Source organism: Rhipicephalus sanguineus, chromosome 9 (genome assembly GCF_013339695.2).
Source record: "Rhipicephalus sanguineus isolate Rsan-2018 chromosome 9, BIME_Rsan_1.4, whole genome shotgun sequence".
Classification (NCBI taxonomy): Eukaryota; Metazoa; Arthropoda; class Arachnida; order Ixodida; family Ixodidae; genus Rhipicephalus; species Rhipicephalus sanguineus.
In genome coordinates this window covers 43,603,585-43,624,921 of record NC_051184.2, presented here as the reverse complement: position 1 = coordinate 43,624,921, position 21,337 = coordinate 43,603,585, and the positions used below count along the sequence as shown (strand labels likewise).

The 21,337-nt window shown below is 47.7% G+C and overlaps 1 protein-coding gene across 3 annotated transcripts in view; it reads right to left on the bottom strand.

Annotated features, from left to right (window-relative positions):
* Nucleotides 1-21,337, bottom strand: part of LOC119405069 (uncharacterized) — a 78,393-nt gene that overhangs the window by 48,023 nt on the left and 9,033 nt on the right. Inside the window, exon 1 of one of the 3 annotated variants that reach the window (XM_037671838.2) lies at nucleotides 12,510-12,762. The exons of 1 other annotated variant lie outside the window; for it this stretch is intronic. In XM_037671838.2, coding sequence (XP_037527766.1) covers nucleotides 12,510-12,747 — 238 coding nt within the window. In that variant the 5' untranslated portion in view covers nucleotides 12,748-12,762. Of the gene's footprint in view, nucleotides 1-281; nucleotides 551-12,509; nucleotides 12,763-21,337 lie in introns of those variants that run through there. One more of the 3 variants, XM_037671836.2, reaches the window with a different exon arrangement.

Genomic DNA, 21,337 nt, shown 5'->3' with positions numbered 1-21,337 from the left:
AGGCGGGAGGTTTGATCTTCATTTAGATGTCATACGACTACTTTTGCCACCGCTAAAATCTGAAGAGATTTCACGTCCAACACGTTATGTAAACTTACTTTATACAAGGCAGATGACGTAGCACACATAAAATTGTGTGACCAGCAAAACTGCGCGATAAAGCATCTCGGAGGCGCATATGACACATTGAAGACTTTAGATAGCAGGCTTCAACGAACCAATGCAAGCACTTTCAGTAGAACTTGCTACATGCACATGGACAGATGAGGGTATGTACGCACCACGGTCGTTGAAGAAGTACGTCGACGACGACGCGGTCTCGGACAGCGGAGGAGGCCTCCAAGGATGGTAGCCGGCGCCGGTCGACGCGAGAGCGGTGGCCGTCCCGCCTCCGAACCACTCGGGAAGTCCTCCGCAGGTCTTGCCAGACACATCGGCCGCGGCGCACGCGGGGCACGTCGGGCCGTAGAAGGCGGAGAACTCTAGACCGCACACGGACACCTGTACACCGAACGACGTCGGCACCGGAGACCAGGAGCACGGAGCCATAGGAAGACTTCCTTAGAGCTCTGGCTGCTACCTGGACCAGTACCAATGTCCAGCGTACCGTCGCCTAAACGGTGCGACGTGACTGCAAGCCGCCATAGCCTACAACGTTGCGGCTGCGAGCGAAGCTTTCGAGATAAAAACGTTTCCAACGGTGTCCTTCGTCGAGGTCGTCGACGCAACCTGTTCGCACGGTGGTTTAGCGGCACTCTCCGACGGCGATCATTATCCGTACGCCGTCTTTTCTGACGATGCTCCGGACCGATAAGGGGTCGCTTCCCACCCTCTTCAGTCTTCCGCGCAACCCGACGTCGCGAGAGTCCAGATAAGGGTTGCGCGGCATTTGCATACGCCTGCGGGCCACACAATAGCCGTCAACTTGACCGTGAAGTTTCCATTGACTCGCGGAGGCCCAGATAACGAAACCTCGCCGGATATAGCAACGCCAATGACTAGCCTGACGATCAGACCGCACGTTCATCGATGAACCGTGTTAAAATTACGCGGCGCTTCAAATCGAACAATGATGCGCTTTTTTTACTCGCAACAGCACACTGAAATTCAGCTTGAAGTTCTGGACAAGCGTATCTGACTTCAAAGAAGCACCTGTCTACACAACTGTCACTGTGATATCAACTTCGATCACTGTTCCACGGTGTTCCGAACTTTCATACCCGCTTACAGACGGTGGCGAAAGTTCAGGGCGTGTCGAAAACGGTGAATAGTCAGATCTAGCCGTATGTACGTTCCGCGTCTGTTCAGAACCCGAGCCTTGGCGGAATTCAGCCTTCCATCGACGACCGTATCATACCAATACCGACACTCACGCACCCTGAATTCCGCAGGCATTTGGCACATCGAAGCACTGTCCAAGGGCTACTTTCTGCCGACGCGTAGCGCGCTAGATGAGGTAGAAGGACCCTATTTAGAAGGGTGATGACAGTTAGCAACATCACTGATGCCGGTTTAACGTTCCAGTTTCTCGCACTCATCGAAGGAACAATCGCAACAGCACAAGAACCACGCTTCACTGGTGACGGTGCCATCCAGCATTGAGCCACCAAAAAGGTGCGACCACAGTCAGAGAGAGTACTTCCGCACGTTCTGGAGTTCGTAATGCCGAGCTCAAAAAAGAACGCTGATGATGGAAATGTTAAATTAGGGAATCACGCCGAGTACCTCTGGAATGTCCCACCTCAATGGTACTTGCACTTGGATGGCCGGTGGTAACAGCGATGTGACCTTGAAAATCGTTTCTTTTGTTTCTTTCCTCCTCTTTCAATGCTTCAAAAGCGGGCAGTTCAGATCTCAACACACACGCACCAGGCAATCACTGCCCTAAATAATGATCCGCGAGCTTATATCGCACAGCGAGAGCATCCACTAGGCGTTGACCTTGACCCAATCCATCCGAAGCCCGTCGCGCCGTAGACGTCCCGCAGCGGCGACGTCCCAGGAAACTTCGTCGCTAGTAGCACCGTCACACTGGCCATTCTGATACGCCCTTCTAATACAAGTGTCCGACGTCTCCGGCCGTATTCACAGAGCGGCGGGGAGCAGCTACGGTGATTCATTGGCGACAGTTTCAGATCGGTAGGAAGGCCTCGCCGCCGAGTTATGCACACAAGACGTCGGAATGATCCGACGCTCACTCCCTGGTCTTCATCGTCGCCCCTACGACGTCATCACTCTGCACTCCCCCTTCCCTTCCGGTGCAGTCTAAAAACGTCGCTACTTGAACGAGACAAAACGCTGGCCGCGCGAACCGCGGCTCGCTAGTCGAAACCTCACGCTGCTTCTGCTTACCGTAAACATGGCAACCGCGCTCTAGGGGGGCGCAAGGCAACGGTTCCGACACCGCTGCCAGGAACCGACGGCTCTTCTGTCAGTTCCAAAGGAAGGCGTGTCCACGAATGAAGTCGTGCATCGTGGAGGTCGTCACTGGCACAGCAGACAAGTCCGAACACGACTGGCTACCCTTACGCTCCTTTCGTTTCTCAAGGCGCCGGCGTTGAACCAGTTCGGCGCTACTTTGTTGTCGGGACTAATACTGCACCGTTGTATGTACACATACGCGGGCGGTATAGAAGGGGAGTGGAGACGCGACGGCTGGAACCGAACGCGCATGCGCGTAGAGGGAAATCACGTGACCCGAGCCCGCGGGATCGATCGAGGCTCGCAAGGTTGATTCCCCATACTTCTTCCCCATTACCGACGCGAAAGTTGGGCGCACTGTTGGGAAAGAAAGGACGCACCACAGTGGTGGCATTTTCGATCTCAGCTCATGGTCACGTGATAAGGTTGTATCGCTCCGCGAGTCCCTGCACCGAGCCAACTTTTTTTCCAAACACGCAATTGTGAGTAACCTGACAGGTTTAGTGAACCAGTGCGTTTTTGTATTGGAATGTTGAACAGGCGTAGGTAAAGGTGCTACACAGAACACGAGACAGCGATTCAACAGGCCACACGGGCGGGACTACATTCCGCAGCGCAGTTTAAACCGACGTACTGGCGCACTCGGTGTTACTCCACCGCACACAACTAAATTGACGCGAAGTGCAAACGTCCTCGCTGCCATCCAAGTGGCTGTGGGGTATTGGGGAACCAGGGAGAACGAGGGTTTGGCGATTCGGGAGGCACACGGGATTGGGAAAGGGTTGGTAATATTGCCGAATGGGCACGTGGCCCCCTCCGTAAGGGAGCAAGGGAGTGGGAGATTGGGAAAAGAAAGGTGCGGCACTTGTGACCCCGGCGCCAAAGGTTGATGACGTCAGGGCCGTGCGTGACGCGCGTGTCTCGTAAAATCAAAGTAAAACGGACGCACAAATGTTCTTGCCTAGAAAGAATGAACACTGCGTTGGAAAGTTTGGCTGGTCGACTCTTGAGGCCTGTGTACCAACTGTTTTATCAATGGCTGGACATATAGAACTGGCGGGGTGAAATATAATGCGACGCGTTAAGTGCAGATTGCAAAACTGTGCGAAAATTAATCTCACTGGTGTATCCGTTAAGGGCTGCAGGACGCCTGGCTACTATGAACGTACTCAAGCTGGTCGAGCGGAGAGAGAGGGCAAAGAGGGGGTTGCTTGGATGTGCTTTCGCAATTCATTGCTGACTGGGCCTTTGTGAGAGTATAAGGCAGGATTTTAAGACATTTCTGATTTCAGTGCTCTATAACCTCAGAGTGAGCTATACATGTATATATGTACTTTCCCGCGTTTGCTTGCGAATCCGCTGCATTTATTAAATGCGAAGCATTTCTTAGCGAACCTTTCGCACTTTGAGCGTTTCTATCTACGTATCTATCTATCTATCTATCTAGCCGCCTACGTCTGGGTGCTCTCGTGATCGCCTCCTTAACTTGGTGCGGACCAAAATTAGCGTGGGAGGGTAAGATGACTTGACGACTATGACTGTCTGGTCATGACATGAATAACGTGAAAATTCTGTCACGTACGTCGTCAAACCCTTTCCTCCAGACACGTGTGGCACATACCCGTTTACCACGGGCCGTGGTATACGGGTATGCGCCACAGGTGTTTGAAGGTTTATACCTACCAAACAACGGCGAAAACAGACATTGGCAAAAACCGACACCTTCAGCGTTGACCCGACGAATGCAAAGAATAAAAATCAGTATCTCAGCAGGAATCGAACCCAAGCATACTGCGTGGCAGTTAGGTATTCTACCACAGAGCCATGCCAGGTCTGGAAACTGCTTTAGAAAAACGCCCTATGCACGCGTAATGTCGGTGCAACGCCAATTGTGGTTGTGGTGCTGGCTATCTAACTTTATAGCAAAGCGATAAGCGCTATATATGTATTCCTACGATGCACGCGTCATGCCAGGCTAACGTCAGAGGTTCCAGTGTTGGTTCCGCTTTTATAGCAGTCTGATAAACATTAGATTTGTATTCCTACGATTCAGCAAACTATATTCAAGCGTCGCTGAATCCCGGATGAATACGCTAACGAAAGTTACGTACGATAATCACATCATCGCGTCATAAACGCACTTCGTTTCGATAATACTGACGTATGTGCTCTACCGTGAGTGCTGACGTTACGTCAGACCATAAGTTGCCCTTTAAACGCCAGTGTTGTCGACGTGCCTGGTAAGCCCACGATGTGCACACAACTACTGCACTTACTAAAACACGTCAATCCACCTTGTAACGCTTGACTCTAAGCAAAAAAAAAAAAAAATGCAGCATAGAACTACCTGCTGACCGCTTCGCATGAAACCGATTCTCACAAGGTGTGGGATCTGCCGAATTTTTTATTTATTTAACCGTTTAATGTTGTGGAAAACTAGAAGTGCTGTACTTGTCGCCAACTTCTAGAATTAATAATGGATAATAAAAAAGACTTTATAAGTTTCGTTCATGCGACGAAACAAAGATTCTTGTAGCATAACTACACTGTATACCATGAACACTGTCTGCCTCGATTTGCGTAAGCAACGAATGAATACGGGTGTTTGACAGTTCCATATACCTTTTTTTTTATTTACACGAGTTATTAACTAAAATATTACCCGCCGTTCGCTGCTAAGCTCGAGGCCGCGTGTTCGATTCCCAAACACGGCGGCCGCGTTTTGATGGGGGGCAAAATGCCGAGGGGCCCGTGTGCTTATACTTCTAGATTCCCAAGTTTCCAAACTTAATCCGCAGTCCCCCAACTACAGGTGCCTCATAATCATATCGTGGTTTCGGCATGTAACACCCGACAATCTTATTTTATCTCACTGAAAAAAAGAAAGAAAAAAAAGCCCACACGGTCCCTAATTCATTTGCCTAAGACGACTCGAAAGCGACGCCTTCGAATCGTCTTAGTCGATTGTATTGATTCTCCCATCCGAAAGCTTTCTGCACCCAACGTCGTTTTGCCTCCGGGATCGGCCCACCTTTGTTGACCAAGCGGCGATATCATGTGATGGCTTCTTCGTGTGACGTCACAGATGTTGACTGCCTGTGACGTCATCACGCGATTTTTTTTTTGCGTCGATCGTGTTTACGTCTACAGTCACTTTTCGCGGTTGATGAGGCATCTAATGCTTTCGTTTTAAAGAAAAATATCTTTTAAGCACTATACTTGTTACACGGCAATCACAGAAAATAAAAAAAAACTGGGGAAAAATTTGGTACTGTATGATGTTTGGGGGCTTGGAGAAAGACGAAGTTTGTTCCGCTGGCATAGATGCCAACTTCACATCCTTTAGATGTTGTAATCTGTTGTGTAACGCAAATACCGCGCGTTCACGTCGAAAACAGGCGACGTTACGCATGCAGATAGAGTCCTTGTATCAAAAGAGTCGGCTGTACGTAAATGAGTTCCGCTGAGATAAGAACGCGGTCGATGTTTCGAATACAAGCTTTCGATGACCTCAAGGATTGAGGCTATATACGAAACGATCCACGCTCACGTCACGCACTCGATTTCGCAAGACCTTTTTATAGACCGGCAGTTACTCAATTCGGTCGAGCCCGCAGTATGCGTGCAGGCGGAGAGCCTATAAAAACGATGCGAAGCCATGCGGGATCGATAGCGCGTTAACAACTAAAAACGGAACGTAACTTGGAACACAGTCACGTTTATAGTGCGCCTTGTGTATAAGTTTGGTTAGTATAGTCTGCAGCCGAGGAAAGAGAAAGAATGCAATGGTTAGGATGAGAGAATCTATAGGTTAGAGCAAAGATTATTACAACAGAGCGGAAGACTCAGTCCCATAATGAACGTACGCTTATGTATTTCAATATACACTATATGCAACCATTCTATATGAAGTAGGTTGAGTTTCGGAAGCCTGCTTGGTTGGTTGGTTAATGGGGTTTAACATCTCAAACCAAATGAACCCAACAGACAAGCCGACGAAAGCATAGGGATCATTAATTATTGTCTTGAAATATAGTGTGGTGTTATGACGTAAATTGAAATGAACTGGACGAGAAATCCCCTTGGCTAGTGTTGCCTGTGCGCTATTATAATAATATAATGGAATAATGCGGGTGTAGTGATATGTGTTTGTTTCAATTCATCAAATGCTTCGCACACAACGAAACTTTTTATCGAGCACATGCTACATCTTTCCAGATATCCAACCACCAAACACAAGAAAAAAAAAAAAGCCTCCGCGTTTCATTTAAGGTCATCCCGAACTGAAAGAGACGCTTTTGAGAAACAGTTACCTGGAACACCAATGTTTCGAAATAATATTTAAGACCGCATATGTCGGAGGTATAGTTGGTGCTTGTCTTCAAATGTACTCTAATCAGGTGACATGACTTCACTTCTCATTGTTTTTAATTCGCAATTACAACGTGTGCGTTTAAAGACGGTAATTAAATGGCTGAATATACTCTGCTATTGGTTATTAGCGGAGTTATCGTTGAAAGCATTTCTTGCAGCTGATGACCGCCCAGCTGCATAGTATATCAACAAAGACGGCGGGAGCCTATAGGCACATAAGTTTTTAAAATGGAAATTAACCCTTTCAGACGCCACCTGTGACTGTCTGTAAATATGTCAAATGCATACAACGTTATTTCAAGGCACTCAATAGTTTTTCGCAAAAAAAAAGTCATAAGATGTTAATTTGTGTGTTATAATAACTAATCCTAATTAAGTTGTAATTAAATACCTACTTATCCTAACTAATCCTAATTAAGTTGTAATTAAATATCTATTTATTCTGAAGTCATTGAAGCTCTGTTTCGGCATAAATAGAATGAAATCTCAGGCTAGAAATATAGTGCACGTTCATTTTTGGTTATGTCCATATTGAGCAAAGAAAAGTTATACTTTTCACATGGCTCGCAGGAAGCGGCGCGTCGAACGACTCGTCCAACGTGTTGGTGCCTTGAGCAAAGTGATCATATGCAACAGTACACTGCAAAATGAAGTTAAATGAAGACAAATTTATTATGCAGGAGGTTCAATTCATCCAAAGACCGATATAACTCGCTCTATCTTAGCCCTTAGTTGATACAAATAGCAAAAACAAGTGGTGCACACAATTGTGTACATAGCGTGTCAAAGCGTCAAAGAGAAAAACAAGTTTTCTTTTTTTTTTGTTGTAATTGTAAACTCTGACACAGCGACACCAAAGCACTTCCGTTCTTCGTCAGCGATATTAGAACTCCCTATCAGGCGTGACGGCACTGCTTCGCCACGCCGCCTTTGTCCTTTCTGATTCACGCCGCGGCACGCAAAAAGCAAATGCGACGACCGGGGAGATAACGTGCGCTGGTGACACCGCGAAGCCACACGCACGATAACACCGCGCAATTCGCTTATCGCACGAACTCTGCCCCTTATTACCCCACGTACAAGGTCGCGCCTGCACTGAGCATGCGCAAAGAGTGCATGCACCACGGATGCAGTGTTTGCATCCGTTATGCATATATGCAGGCACGCACGCACACACATAAACACAAACACATACCCGACGGCGCCGCTTGACCGCCCACCGCCCTGATCGACACCTTTGAAATGCGCGCCTGAGGAACCAACTATAAATAGCAATAAGACCTTTTTGCAGGCGAGTTGGTTCATATCAAACGGGTAGCGTACTGCGCAAGCACGACGGAAGGATGTTAGGGGCCCGGACTGTCGTATATTGTCATCGTTAGGCGTAATGCTGTCATCGCTTGGCGTAACACAGGCAAAACCACGTATATGGTTTCAGCGCTCGCTCGCGCCAAGCAGAAGTCTTCTTCCTCGTGTCCTTCGAGTGCCTTGATGATGATATTAAGTGTGGAGCACTTAGGGGCCCGGGCTGTCGTATGCTGTCGTCGCTTGGCGGAACCTTCTTTCGTCCTGTCTTCGCGCTGTTTTTTCAACTTTTGAGTTATTCTCTGTTAATGTTTGCGACTATTTGTTCCAAATAAAATATCAAATTATAGGAATGGTTTCAAATGATTGCCTTGCTATTCGAAAACTATTCGATTCCTATTCGATTCGGTTATAAAATTTACCACTCGAGCACACCTACTAGCGAACCGTGCCTCCCGCCACCTGATTATGTAAAAACAAGTCTGAACAGGTGGCCTCGTCGTTTGAAAGATAGTCAACTCCAGTACCAGGGCCAGAACACAAGCGCCAATTGCTTCCATTTGCTATGTGCGCCATAGATACCAGAAATGTGCAACCAGAAACGAAACGTGAATGTGTGTCGAAAGTTTTGACAATTTGAAAATTTTAAACTTAACATCGCACCTCCCCATTCCCCCACTCTCACAATGTCCACGCCTAAAAGATTTCTGGGTGGAACCCTTACGCGCGCGCGCGCGCGCGCACACACACACACACACACACACACACACACACACACACACACACACACACACACACACACACACACACACACACACACACACACACACACACACACACACACACACACACACACACACACACACACACACACACACACACACACACACACACACACACACACACAAACCGCCTTCACTGGAGCAGGTATGCTGAGAGGTGACGAGTGTCAGCATGGTTTTACCCCGGAAGCTTTGTACACGAAAGCACCTATACATTGTCTCACTGCTATGCTATCTCCGCTGTAGTTGAGGCAAACAGGCGCGAGTCATTTCTCGCGAACGCAAAACAGGGTCACATGCAAGGCGGCGAACAAGGACGTATCCTGTTGCTTCATTTCTGGAGGCACCAGGCAGTTTAAACACTTTCCACCAGGCAGTTTAAAACACTTTCAGCCTGTTCGTTTAATGTTTACAGAATTTCTCAACACCCGGAGAAAATGCTGCTGGGTTACTTTGTACGTGACAGTAAAGAAGCAGCCTATGCTACTGCGCTAGACAGGCGAACGCGAGAGATAGACACATATATAGACGGGACAGGCGTTGCTGTCCCGCATATATGAACCCACAGTGACATATATTCCGGAGAGGGTGCGATATACGTTGTAGGCAACGACCTTGGGCCGTGATGCAATCTGCGTTTTTAATAGCAAGCTGATGTGCATTAGTCACAGTGACTGCTTGTCGCCCCCCTACTCTTCCTAAGAAAATTCAAACGATGTTGTTAAGTCGTGAAAGCTTTAAACTCTTGCCCTTGCAAAATACAGTTGTACCAAGCTTGTTAATGCTGCGAGGACCATACACAGCAACAATAACTTTCTTAAACGTGCGTTTTTGATTCTCCGCTTCCAGTAAGTACCTTCGTACTTCCCTCCACTTTCCCTCCAATCTCGTCGCTTCTATTCTACAGCGCACATGCACACACCTCTACTGTGACCCGTTTCATAGTGCATATAGTGAGTCTTATGCATAACGACTACAACTGGGCTATGCGAAATACGTCGCAGCAGATAGCCTCAAATCAATTTCCGCCACCGCCGCAGGTGATAGAAGTGCATTGATATCATTGGTATGCGGTGTCGTTATCCCCTTCCAACCGTACCAGGGTCGCCGCAAGGCCGCACTAAAGCGAACCCGCCGCCATATCACGTGCGCGGCAGCAGTTGAGAGCATATGCATGCGTTCACGTAACCCACAGCAACGACACAATTACGCTGAATGCTTGACAGTCAGATCTATCAACGCCTGCGTTCACACTTTCATTACTGCGCTGACGTTACGCTATAGCTGCTCTGCTGGGCCACTCTCGTGACTGTGACCTAAGTAATGATGCATATACTATACTCGGTTACAAGTCAAGAGTTGCGGCTTTTCGCCGTCATAGGACCCCCCTCCAGTCAATGGTGTTGCTGCGACAATGTGACGTCGCGGCCGCTTTGTGACACGCTTTGTGATTCCTTCGTGAGCGCGGCGCGAAGGCGGTCGGCCTTGACGTCACGATGACACGGCGACGCCATTGGCTGGAGGGGTTTGACTTGTAAGCGACTTTTTATAGATACGTTAAAAAAGAACGAACTTGGCAACCCGTGTCATACTCCTTTGCAACGAAGTACAGGGTGACACATTACAAAATGCACGTAAACATTTAATTACATTGTTGCACTAAGCTACATTATTTAACGTGTGATGCGTTTAAGCTGTCTTCATTGCACAAATCACACATGGACGGCGAAAGAGCAAGACGGGACATATGGTTTCGCCGTCCATCGTCGGAGACGTTTTAACCCACAACACCTCGTCGCTGTAACATCACTCTTCCGACACCCCGATACGACAGGTACATGGAACAGTCGGAACATGACGTCCAAGTGGCGCAACAGCAGTCGCTCAAAGTACGGTCGCGGGCACGTGAAGCCTGTCAGGTACGCCAAGTGCGCGCGCTGCGTTACAAGTCGACCAGGGAGATTGTGAAAGTGTTATTTCAAGGGTAGCTATTCTGTAGGGGTGTGCGAATATTCGAAAGTTTCGAATATTCGTCGAATATTACATTCGAAATATTCGTATTCGATTCGAAAATTGTGTATTCGAAAAGTTTCGAATATTTGATAACTTCGAATATTCGAAAAATTCGAATATGCGATTTTATTATCATGCATAAAATAACTCGTCTTCCACATTTCTGCTGCATTCGTATAGCTAAAAACGTTGCCGAGAGGAGCGATAAACATCGTAAGTACACGGAGGCACAATATCTGCCTGCGACGAGCGCCCTAATACGTATGATGTATTGCTGGTGCATCTCCGACGTGCAGCGCTGTTGGCGATCATGTAACCATACATTTTCAATATTATGCGGCCGTAACGTGCCGCACTACCACTCGTTCACTATGCGGGACCACTTCTGAAGAAAGACAGTGACCCACGTGACTGGTGGCGGACTGTAGGCACCTTCAGATACCCCAGTCTGGCAAAGCTTTGCCCATGTACCTCCCTATACCAGCCACTTCTGTTCCAAGCGAGCGTGCCTTTTCAGTGGCGGTGGGGGGGTGTCTCTGTTAGAAGGGAGCGCCTTCTGCCTGATCATGTGGAGCAACTCATATTTCTTCATGATAACATCTAGTCATTACTTTCATTGTGCCGTGATATTTGCTTCTGTTGTGATGTGCATTGTGCTAGCCTGGACATTGTGTTCTGGAGATAGCAGTGTATGTTGTGTTGCCGGTCAGGCTGTTAATGTTTTTTTTTTTTCAAATAGCTACATGTTAAATAAAATATTGCTACTGTGGAGGCATTTTTCCTTTGATATTCGATTCGATATTCGAAGGTGGATATTCGTATTCGATTCGTATTCGAAAATTTTGATATTCGCACACCCCTACTATTCTGTGATACGTGCATGCCCTTACAGTAATCATTGTGGAACTACACACGATTCCCCTTGAACATGCATACACTTCAATGAACACTGTTTTTTAGTTAAACTAGAACACTTTGCCTCCAGAGTAAGCTCCCGTTCGGCGACAGGTAAATCGAATCTACAGCAAGTCGTAAAGGACAGGCGAATCGAATTGGGAAATTGCTACAATAGTTTCACAAAAAAAGATGTCTGTAATCTTTGCGTATATCCCGAACAAAAGATCAATTATTTAACTCTATGGGATAACTGTTGAGTCTCCTCTTCATATTGTCTTTAGTAACTCCTCTTTAGAGAATATATCGAACCTTCTATGCAGCCTTCAGTAAGCGCTATCTAGTGAATGTATTGATTATTTTGTACAACGCGCCATAAACAATCTTCAGAGAATCTATTGATCGCTTAGTTTATGGAGCCTAACGTCCTAAAGCGATTCAGGCTATGTGAGACGCCGTATGTAAAAGGCTACGGGTAATTTAGACCGCCTGGTGTTCTTTAACATGCACTGACATCGCACAGTACACGAGCCTCTAACAATTCGCTTCCATCCAAACGCGCCCGCCGTTGCTGGGATCGAACCCGTGTCTTTCGGGTCAGCACCCGGGACAATACAAAATATGACCTATCGAGCCTTCTATGTAGGCTTCAATAAGCACTCTTTCGGGAATCTATCGTGTTTTTCAGTTGGCAAACTTTCGTAACAGGGCAGTACTCACGCAGGAAGTACTTCAGGAGTCGCAGCCAGGCGCGACACAGCAGGCGGAGCAGGAAGTACGGCCACAGGAGACAGAAGACGAGTGCCCTCCAAGCCCAACGCGAGCAGCGCCGGCGTAACGGGAGTGACGACGTCGACTCATTCGGTGCGCGTTCCAGTGCTTCGCCACGCTTCAAGGTCGAGTCCGGCACTAAGCACACCGATGAGCTAGGTGTCTCGTCGTCAACTCGCCCGAGCATCGCGACGACTCGCTAACCCCTTCGATTCGATTGACGTGGCGACCACTTTGACTCACGCAGGGCATGTGCGACTACGGTACACGCGGCAGCGATCGGCGATGATGCGCCGACTGATCGTGCACGTCTTGTTCGCACAGCTGACACGGATGCCCCAGAGGTAACACTCGGCGACAACAGCGTATGCAGTGGGCGACAACAATACACGGAACGCTGGCGGATGTGGAAAATCAAACTTGCGTTATCTCTCGCGTGCGAGCGAGTTGTGGAGCCTCCGTCGCAATCCCTCGCACTTCTTATCCGTGTCCACGATAAGCTAGCGTTGAGAGGTGCGTGCGTGCTGGGGGAAGCACGCAAAACATATGCACACCATAGAGTAATATAAAAAGGTAAAGAGAGGACACTCGCGTAGGCCCCTGCGGCTGATTTGGGTTCGCAGCGCACCAAACGGAAGTGGGGAATCCTAACAGCCGCCTCAGAGATCAAAAATCGCAAAAAAAATTTAAAAAATGCCGATCTCAGAGGCCATTATTTAGCTATAGGTAAAATTACACGGCCCCCGAGACCACTTCTGTTCGTGTGATTGTCTCGGAGGTCATACATATACACACACACACACATATATATATATATATATATATATATATATATATATATATATATAATTTTTTTTAGCGCGTTACTTGCATGCATAAGTAGCTTCGTGTAAGCCACACTGCCAGAGCGGCGAGCACACAATGCCATTGTTTATGCAGACATGACAATCGTTGGGAGAGACGAAACATTTTATTTCAAGTCACATTCTCAGTAAGCACATACAAAAGATGGGTGCACTGCACAATGCAAGACAGCTGCCACATGTTGAGAAATTGCACAGTAGGAATAGATAGGCGATATTTAGAAAATTCCCACAATACAATAAAAGTTCAGAAGACAGCATTAGCATCACAGAGGAAAAGGGGAGGAAAAGGGGATTTCAGAGTGAAAAGGGGCCACTCGATTTAAGCGAATGAAGAATATGTATGACCATCCAAACACTAACTAGCTGAACGGCAAAATAGTGCGAAAGATACGGACATACTTTGATAGTTAGCTAATGACAACCACAACTTCAAAATTACATCTTGGAAATGTGCAAAGGGCTACCTGTCGTCTCGCGGAATCCTGAACCACTTAGTACCACGCTCTCTCCCTATCCTGCCGTTGTTGCACCACGCAGCGCAGCAGTAGCTGCCGTAGTACTTGACTCCGGACGGCATGACCTGGAAAAAGAGAAAAAAGTTTACCGTATTTTCTCTGGCCTTCGCACAAATTGTCCGACGCACTTCTCAGCGCCCTTTCGCGAAAAACAGTCCCAAGCAGTTGCCGCAGTGAAAACAAAGCAACCTTCGGTGCATGAACTACTGAGGCAGTACTTAACGAGAATATTACGTCGTAGCCACGGCCAACGAACACTGTTCTCATTTCTCAAGTTCTCTCTAATTCGGCTCTTAACATAGGCGTCAAGCAAACTGCGAATACCACAAATAACGATTCTAAGCATAACTGCACTCTTTCACACATTTGCACAACCATGCAGTGAATTAGAACTGCGTGTAACGGCATTGTATGCACAAAGAAAACCTTACGACGCAAGCGGCGACTCATTTTTGGCAAAGCAATTCACGAGCATCATACGCGAAGCGTGAAGCACAAAGAAGCTTTCGGCGCTAAAACACAAAGTGCGTCAAATGTCAACTTAAAGCTGTAGAGACAAATACATTGCAAAGTCATGAAGGGAAAAAAGAACCCAAAGAAGGCGTTCTTACCAAGTAGCCGCCAAGCAGAGTGACTTCCCGGCAGACGATCCCAGCGAATTCCACGGAGCAGGTAGAACCAATTTTGTATGCGTCGCCGCTCATGCCGCGTCGTTGGCGTCGTCGCGTCGTCTTGCCATGCCGGCAATCCTGACCATATATGGTCATGACAGCTACCAATCGATGATTTCGAACTGTCCAATCGCAGACGATAAAGACGGATTTAGAGCCGCACTGCGAGCCAGCGGAAGCCACTGCCGCAGCCACATAGTCTGAGAAAGACAAGCAGATGTATCGCGAACCAGAAAAGGTACTGCAGTATATAACTAGTACACGCGTTCTCTTGGAAACAGGGAGTGACGTGCTGCCGTCTAACGGCTGGCGTGAAGCTGCGTAGCTCCGCCGCTTATAGGCTCGTGTGTCCACTCTTGTCATTTTCTGTTACTCTATGTGCACACTGCAGATATATATAACCACGTGCAGCTCTTGTCGAGAGGGCGACAACACGCTTTCGACCTTGGGATGTTTCTCTGTCGAAAAGCGAAGCACAGCAACGACAGTCCGATAAGTGTGCATAGGCTCGGGGATGCTTCGCCGCCCTTGGAAACACCTGGAACGTTAAAAGGGTTGCACGGCCACGGGTATGGCAAGGAATCCGAAACGTCGTTGTCCACTTCGGCCGCGAAACGCGGTCTGCAGCCACGCAGCAATCGCGTCGCCAAATGACGATGCGCATCTCAAACGCTTCGGTGTATGAAACACTACAGCACTTCGTCATCGACAAGCCCCGGCAGTGCAGAAAGTTACTCAACGCCTCCACCCTCTTCGTCATCGCGTCCTTCTCATCTGGGTGCGAACTTGAGGCGCCGCGAGGCCATTTTCATTCTCTTTTTACCCCTTTGTCTAGCGCGTTATTTTTTTATGCGCAGACGCCCTCTATACAACTGCTGAGAAAAAAAGAAACAATAAAAAAATCGCCGTGACGAAGACGCGGCGAAATGGGATGCCATTGAAAAATGCCTAGCTCGCTACATTAGAACGTGTAAGCGTGACTGAACGAGGACGTAGAAAGAAATAGAGATGCACTAACATGCTCGCTCACCTCGACATATGCGCGCGTCGCTGCGTCGAAAGATTCAACGTTCGCCTTTCTTCCAGACGACTTCCGGAAGTAGAGATTGCTACGTCATCACTCACAGGGACACCAGCTAACATCAAAGATTCTCGGTCCAACTATCGTGGTAATGGTTCCGGTGAAGCGAAGGCCTTGAGGGAGCTGTAACCAACTCTTGTGTGCTGGTGGCTCGCGGTCGCTCGTCCTGTGGCTTGCTCCTTCTCTGCGTGTTTCGTCTTGTCGCGCGGTTTTACTTTTTCTTTTCTTTCTTCTTTTTTTTTTCAAAGGTGCCACAGGCCGCCCCATTGGCGCGGAGAGAGCGGGGTCAGTAGCACGGGACACGGCCGGTCTGGAGGCGCGCTCTCGCTCCGCGCGCCTCTAGACCGGCCGTGCACGGGAAAAAAGGCGGCCCGCATCGACAAAACGAGTTCCTCGTAGGGAGAACAGGTTCCCGCCTCCGGTGTCGTAGGCAGGGGCATGTATTTCGCCACGTATTCCATATCAAACAACCTCCAAAGAGAAAAAAAATGAAAACCGGAACACGATAATGAAGCACGCCATAGTGAGGGAATGCATATTTATTGTGACCACCTGGGGTTCTTTGACGAGCACCTAAATCGAAGCACACGGGCGCGTTCTTGCATTTCGATCTCTGTCAAAATGTGGCTGTGCTGAACTGAACCCGTTCTTGTGCCACTGCCTTGCCGGCCCCGCCGACCACCGACGCCAGTCACCGTTCTCACGTTTCTCACCTTTCCGACGCCAAGCAGATCTTTTCGCCAGTCCGGCTTTATAAATGGGGGTCAACGAGCCGCCAATTCCCCAAAAAGGGTCATCCTAGAGTTCCTCAAAAAGGGTAACTCTAGGTTGACCCTTGATGACACCTAGGATGACTGTAAACTGTTACTGTAAACGCTTCCTAAAGGTAGCATATACAGCAACTATAGGTCATCCGAGGTGCCAATCTTCAATCTCTAAGCCGCGTACGTCGTCAACTGAACATTGACTTTTGAGGTGCGGGTGTGCATTATGTTCCTGCCATTGCTGCACTATTGGTAGAATCCTGGCCACCGCGTGGAGAGGAAGAAGAGGGGGTGAGACCCCAACCTGTTATTTAATCCGGCGCACTAGTAAAGAGCGCCGACGCCTGTTCATTGAGATTGGAACCATGCAAATACTTGTACACAAAGTATTTGCTTCGATCAACTTGTCCTGTCGACTGCTCCGCGCACGATGCCTGCCTGCCTGCCTGCCTGCCTGCCTGCCTGCCTTGCCTGCCTTGCCTTGCCTTGTCTGTCTGTCTGTCTGTCTGTATTTATTTCTATGTGTTGTTCTGTGCACATATCGGTGTTCGAAACACAACTATCGCAATATCAAATCATTATCAATCATTATATACAAATGGGAATAAGATAAAGTGCTGATGAACACCTATGACTCTAGACACGAGGAGGTGGTTGTCAAGTCTACAGTATGTAAGAACACTGCGCCGTAATGGATAGATCACTTTGGTGCGTCCCGAATGGATCGAATCAACGCAGTAGCCGAAGAACCACCACGCTAAGCCGCCAGACTGAACTGCACACAACTATGTTATATCTCACACGACCGCAGTGAACGCGAGACCGAGTTTCCCAGAAAAGAGGAAGAGGAAATGTATAAACAAATAAAAGCACCATCAAGTGACAGCGGCTTCTCGCCAGAATGCCCTTCCCCTCTTTCACCGCCCATAGAGAGAGAGAGAGAGGCAAACAGCTGTTTCGGACACCTCAGCGCGCCTCGTGAGCGCCCAGGAGATGAACTGCGCATGACGAAGAGCAAACATCAGTTCCTGCAGCACACTCTGTTTTATGCGGCCCCTTAAAAGATGCCAATCTCCTTTTGTGCCTCGCCGCGCACCTCTCGCTTTACGGCCTCGTTTTATGTTCTTGGTTCACAGTACGCACTAAAGTATAGGGGCTTTAGTACGCACACGTACGCGCTGCCTGCGCAGACAAAGAGAGCGCGCAAATATATAAATATATACATCTTTAGCTGCGCAGGCGAGAAGTTAAGTTTAATGGTTTCACATCTTCAAAGAACTCCTCGTTTTGGGTGGTATTATAAATTTATATAAAAATTAATAATAGGGTGACTTGGAGAATACATGTTGCGAACTAAAGTAGTCGTAGGTTCGGTCGCAGGTCGCAGTTTCAGGTTCGAAGGTCGCAGGTTCGGTCCCTGCCGGCGGCAAGTTATCTTTTCGTCCACTTTACTTTCTTGACATTTTATCCTAATTACAACGAATAACATCCTCTATACCCTTCTTTGGCATTATTGTCTGTTAGAGGCATTGTTCGAGGGGCTCGTTTCTTTGTATATGGCACAACTAATGAAATCACCAGACAATTAACTTTAGGAAAGCTCATATGGGTCATCATTTTCCTTTTTACTGCAGTGCAATGATTTTGACCTATATTGAAATGAATCACAGTGGACGAAGATTCGCCCATTCCGTCGGTGGGATCTGATACCCACAACCTTCGAACATCGACACCGGCCATACATGTTCATGACCACTGTTCTATTTATTGCTGCTAGTTACGTATGTGTATAGTTGTGTTTCCACTCCTGCTTAGGTCCGAGTAGGGCCTGCAGTATTTGCAAATAAATACACATCAAACAAAAAAAAAATAAAGAAGGAACAACAGTTTTATGTAGATTTGTGCGTACCACTGCATTAATTCCTGCCCTCATCATCATCCTCAATCGCTAGTTTTTACTCCTTTGTTCCTTTTTTTTTTCTCCTGCGAATGGGTAGAAGACCGGAGAGCATACTCGATTCATCGCCATCAATGGATCAGCGCACATATATAGTCCCTGAAACATAATCTAATCACCAGACCCGTGGAGGAACGATAGGCCACCCTCCTCGGTAGAGTGATCTTGAATGACATTTCCGATCACCGTGCCACTCGGGAATGGGAGGAGGTCTGCCCATGTAGGAGGGCGCCCTCCGGTGGGATTCGTCGGCATGAGTCGCCTCTTAAGGCCATAGAGCGCAGGCCGCCGCAGCACACGCACGGCCCACTTTTTTAAACGTAACTATTAGGATATTTCGCGCATTTTCCAGCACGAATCTGCCTCCAACTTGGGCCACTGTCCGTGGTTTATAGTGGTCAAATAAAATGACAGACGCCGACTCGGGCCATGTGTAGTCGGTCCATGGTCCCGCACCGACACTCTGGCTCATACCCATGAGGGGGATTGGCAACGGTGTCAGTTATAAAGGGGACTAAGTGGAATGCATTAAATAAGGCAATACCAGTGATGTGATAGCTGCACCAATTGCGCCAAACTGCTCCAAGAGGTGAAACCTTCCTATATCCTGCTATACGTACATTTTTGCGAAGATCTGAAAATTAGCGCCGAGCGTGCGCCAAGACGTCGTTCTTGCGGTCTCTCGGAGAATAATAAGACTGAACGTGCTTGCAAACTATATTTAAATTCGCACTGTAATTTCCAGTGGTCATTGGAGCATACTGGCGAGTACTTTGCAGTTGAAGTAGTTGCTTGGCGCAACCCTGCCAAACACTTCAGACTAGCCGATACTGTGCAAATAAAGTTTTATACTACTGTTATAAAGCACACCGCGATATTACATTTTTAAAGGGGCCCTGCAACACTTTTCCAAGTAACCATCAAATGGCTGCATTAAAGCAGTTTATTGCCTCACGAATCGACTGCCACAACAATTTTTTAGAATCCGTCAAGTACGAGCGGTGTTTTTGTCGCACGTTGTAATTGCTCTCTCCTCTCGTCCCGACGAGAGCGCTGGAAGCTAAGCAGGGAGGGATGGCACGGGGGAAAGAAGTCGCGTCACGCGCGCGTCATAACCTTGAGCATATTTGTTTCTTTCTTTGAAAGCGTGGCTAACCTTCAGTGAGAGCGCGCGCGGGCACGTGGCGCCATTCCGCGGTGGCCACGGTAACTACACAGCTCACGATGCTCAAATCAGCCAATGGCCGTGTACGTTGGGTTTATGGCGCGGTCATTTGGGTTTATGGCATCATTTGTCGAGAAAAGGCGAGGGAACGATTTCTAGCTGACTTTGAGAATTCATTGTAAATTCCGAGCCGCCTGCTACGCTATAATGCTTGGCTCGCGTGTTCTCAGGAGCCTCGACTACCGATCGGCAGCGCTCTCTGACGACGCTGAAGAAGTGTTGCAGGGCCCCTCTGCACCAAGCATTCATCATTGATTATTATTATTATTATTTTGTATAATTTATAATAGTACGTGTGAGACCGCGATTCCAGTTCCTCGGTATATCGTTCCCTGTGTCACGCCCACACTTGAGCGATCCCTGTGTTTCCTACGTGAAATCAACTTCTATCACCTATAACGTTGTGGCTCGTCTTTTGACCTATCAGGACGTCTTATGTGATCATCGCACTCAATGACTAGTTTCCGTTTTTGTTGAATCCATGTCTTCCTAATCGCATCTCCCAACCGCATTGCGCAACGATATGTGATGATGTGCCATATCCCCCGATCCTTGACACAAATAAACAGCAAGAAAGGCAAAATACTTAAATGTTACGCACTTTCGGTTTTTCAATTCACTTCTAATCTCCTGCTTCGAAGTACGAAGCGGCAATAATAATAAAAAAAAGGCTGAGAAAAATGCAACATCGCCTTCGTAGGTTCTCAACCACGTCACTTAGTTGATTGACATTTTTTTAAAATCTTCAAATCCTCATAAGCCTCATAATCATATCGTGGTCTTGCCACGTAAAACCACAGATATTATTAATTATATTACAATGTGTTGAGTACTTTCCGGATTTTTTTTTTTTTTTTTTGCAGCAGGAAAGTAGTTCCTCCTGTTTATTTACTACGGTACATTTCTTGTCCGCAGACAGCCTTCAAGTGGCAAACCGCTGCCCCTTGTGTGTTATCAGGCAGATTTTCTCTCCTATTTTTTTTCCTTTTTTTTCCCACGATCTTTTTTCTCTTTTCTGTTTTGTTTTCAGATTGGATGGATGGATGGATGGATGGATGGACGGACGGACGGATGGATGGATGGATGGATGGATGGATGAATGGATGGATGGATGGATGGATGGATGGATGGATGGGTGGATGGATGGATGGATGGATGGATGGATGGATGGATGGATGGATGGATGGATGGATGGATGGATGGATGGATAGAGCTTTGAATCGGGGGTCACTCTTCTAGTGCCACCAAGCTCTCTATTATAGTCATATTCAGTACATCTAGCGCCATCTAGCGACACAGACTTGGTGCTTTCGTCCCACGTGTGGAAACAAGGTGTCAGCATTGTTGGCTTCTACCTCGAGCACTATTATTATTTCATTTTTTTTTTTCGTGGAAAGTGGAAGGGAGAGATAAATGCCGCGCACGCCGGCAGATGCCGTAATCGCGCTGAGACATAATCTCCTAATCGGTCGTAGTCGAGTGGAAACTTTCTGTTATCCCCCCCCCCCCCCCCTGTATTTCGAGTGGTTGCGTACGTGACACACTCGAACTGGCCACAAGCAGTGAACTCTCTCCGGTGGTCTTTCTCGAAAGACCTTTCACGCCCACGCAAATAAACCTTCTTCAACCACATACAAGTTACGAGGATCTAAAGTCTCAAAGCAAGATACGGGAGTAGTAGCGGCGATTACCGGATTA